The sequence below is a fragment of the Sphaeroforma arctica genome (genome assembly GCF_001186125.1).
Source record: "Sphaeroforma arctica JP610 unplaced genomic scaffold supercont1.3923, whole genome shotgun sequence".
Lineage (NCBI taxonomy): Eukaryota > Ichthyosporea > Ichthyophonida > Sphaeroforma > Sphaeroforma arctica.
The window spans coordinates 1-2,908 of record NW_014036635.1 but is presented as its reverse complement, the minus strand read 5'-3'; the positions used below and the strand labels follow the sequence as shown (position 1 = coordinate 2,908).

The 2,908-nt window shown below is 50.5% G+C and overlaps 1 protein-coding gene across 1 annotated transcript; it reads right to left on the bottom strand.

The window, feature by feature from the left end:
• Positions 1 to 441: 441 nt before the first annotated feature.
• On the bottom strand, positions 442 to 2,133 carry SARC_13927 (hypothetical protein; the record flags this gene model as incomplete). Its single annotated transcript, XM_014291941.1, has 1 exon — positions 442 to 2,133. A coding segment is annotated over one exon (1,210 nt), but the record flags the coding sequence as incomplete, so codon positions are not given.
• Between the last annotated feature and the right edge of the window lie 775 nt (positions 2,134 to 2,908).

The window sequence follows — 2,908 nt, the reverse complement described above, 5'->3', positions numbered from 1 at the left end:
GAACAGCTAGAGGTACGTCCTGTGTGATCGAGGATATTAAGGCTCTTACCAAGAGGCAGTCCCGATCATTCTTACACAAGCTACCACTGCTATATCCTAACTGACTTAAATTGTATCTTAGTTTATATAACAGTTCAAGACATAGAAATATCCATCGAAGTTTACAGTGTAGGGATTTAGCAGTAGTTTGCTTTTAGAGTATAGGGTTTTAGCAGTGGTTTGCTTTTAGGGTGCACGCTTTTAGCAGTGGTTTGCTTTTAGGGTGTAGGGTTTTAGCAGTGGTTTGCTTTTAGGGTGTAGGGTTTTGGCAGTGGTTTGCTTTTAGGGTGTAGGGTTTTAGCAGTGGCTTGCTTTTAGAGTGTAGGGTTTTAGCAGTGGTTTGCTTTTAGAGTGTAGGGTTTTAACAGTGGTTTGCTTTTAGAGTGTACGGTTTTAGCAGTGGTTTGCTTTTATAGTGTAGGGGTTAAGCAATAGTTTACTTTGGCTCTGTGGTTTTAGCTTTTAGGGTTTTAGTAGTGGTTTACTTTGGCTCTATGTTGTTTGGGTTAGAGTTGCTGTCTGTGACCTCCCTGGCCGCCGATTTTCATTGACAGATGACACGTCATTTTCATTGACAGCTGTCACGTCATCTTCACTGACAGGTGTCATGTCGTCCTTCTTGACAGCTGTCTGCTGGGCTGCTCCTTCAGGTTCAGTGTTCCTTGGTTGGGTTATTGCCATACCTTCCCTGTCACGTGCGCCTCCCTCGTCAGTGACAGGTGACCGTTGGCCGCACCACCACTTGTCATCCCTCCTGCCCAGGTGCGGTCCTGTCCTTGTCTGTAGATGGTAGCTCGGTTATCCCATTGGTTTCGTCTGTGTCCGTACTTCGGGCCATGTTGTCCTCTTTCACAGTTATTGGACCGTCTCCGGGGACAGGCCGGTCACTCAGTCGGTTTTCCCATCGTCTCCGGCGGTGCTACACTCTCCGTGTGTGTGTGTGGGTGCTCGTTGGCATTCTGCGCTTCACACGTGTCGTCTGTCTGCTCGCCCTGATCATTTACTACACCACACCCCCCGTCTACCCCCCTATCCCTCTGTGTGGTCGTGCCTCTATTCTTCTCCGTCGTCTGTGGTGTGTGTGGTTTGTCTTGTGTGTGTGGTTCGTGTTGTGTGTGTGGTTCGTGTTGTGTGTGTGGTGCGTATTGTGTGCGTGGTTGTATGTCCCTATCATTGTATTCACCCTGTCTGTCTCTATGTGTACAGTCGCCTTCGTCTGCTGTGCATGGGTCTACTTGGTTTTGAGTAGCGAGTAGACTTTCCTGATCCCTTTGATCCCGGGGCAAAGCTCCATCCTCGACTGTCGTGTTTTCCAGGTTTTGGGCCCCGTCACCCGTGCTATTATTAGGGTCCACTTCATTTCTATTTCTAGCAACTTCCATATTAGTCTGCTCCTGCTCCTCGCGCCAGCTCCACGGTGACAGACGCATAAACCTGTCGATCAAAGGCGACGCCAGTGACTCTCTTCTGACCTGCACTTCCTCGTCCTTCCCAGTCGCCACCGTCCCGGTTTGATTCTGGGACATCCTACCTACACCCTCCCCTCCCCAGGCCGTATCCAGACTCCCGGCACTGAGGCTTTCGGTTATAAGCGCGATGTTGTGTGCCCGTGGCTCTTCGTACGCGTGTTGTGGCTGTCCATGCCCTCCCCCACTGATGGTGTTGCCCATGTCACGTATGAGACTTGACCCTCTCAACGCAAAGCTAACGACCGACCCACTCGAAGCGCGCGCGCGTGTGTGTGTGTGTGTGTCCGTGTGTTCGTCTGCCAGGGACGGTGTGTGCAGGTGTGACTGTGTGCGTGCCATGGCTGTGTCTGTATCGACCCCCCTGCCTTTCCCTGTGACCATCATCCGCACAGGTGCTGAGTGGTTGGAATGCATCGTCGTTGTGTGGTGGTTACTGTGTGCATGTGGCTGTGTGCTGTCTGGTGCTTGTGGGCTAGGGGAGGGTGGTGTGTGGGTGTTCTGCTGGTGTTCTATTTTTAGACACTCGATGGGAGCGGATGCGGTGGTCTGTTGGTGTACGGGCGTATGGGTTGCCAACCAGTCGATGTCGTAGAAGTAGTTGAGCAGTGATGCCGCCTCCGCACTCCTAAGTGAGTAGGTAAGGTATCTATATTTAGAAATCTATTTATAGTTCGGCGGGGGACGTTAAGCTCACGCCATACCTTCGTACTACTTGAAACCTTGGCAAGTCAGATGCACGTGCACAGAGAGACGCAGTTTAGGGTTTAGGGTTTATCCAACAAAGTGCCAAACGGTAGCGAACAGCAACGAACGTGTTGGAGAACAAACACGTAACACGTGCACAGTAACATATCACATGACACGTGACACATGCACAGTAACATATCACATGACCAGGGGCAGAACAACGTACAAATACCGTGTGATATGTCATGTGCACGCGCGATAAACGGCACAGCAACCCAACACACATCACTCTCGCACAGCCACACGATGAGGTGTCGTCTCGCTGGGGAAGAGTATAGGGTTTAGGGTGTAGTGTTTAGGGTTTTCTCAAACCCTAAACCCTAGATACGCCACACGGTAGGTAACTGACCGGTGGGTGCACTTACTGGTGTCTGAGATGGGCCACGGCCTTCCGCGCGTCTTCCAGTTTGACTTTGAGACTGTCCAAATGCTGTGCAGCGGACAGTACAAACAGCACCCGCAGTTAGTTAGGGGAGATCCAGGAGAGCAGGCGTCGCAGGCGAGGTTAGGGGTACAAAAGTAGGTAGACTACACACCCATGAAACCCTTAAGCTCTAGAACCCTAAAAATCTAAAACCCTGAAGACACCTACACAACTACTACTTATTGATGGAAATATTGGTGGTATGGTTTCAAGACTTCTATATATATAT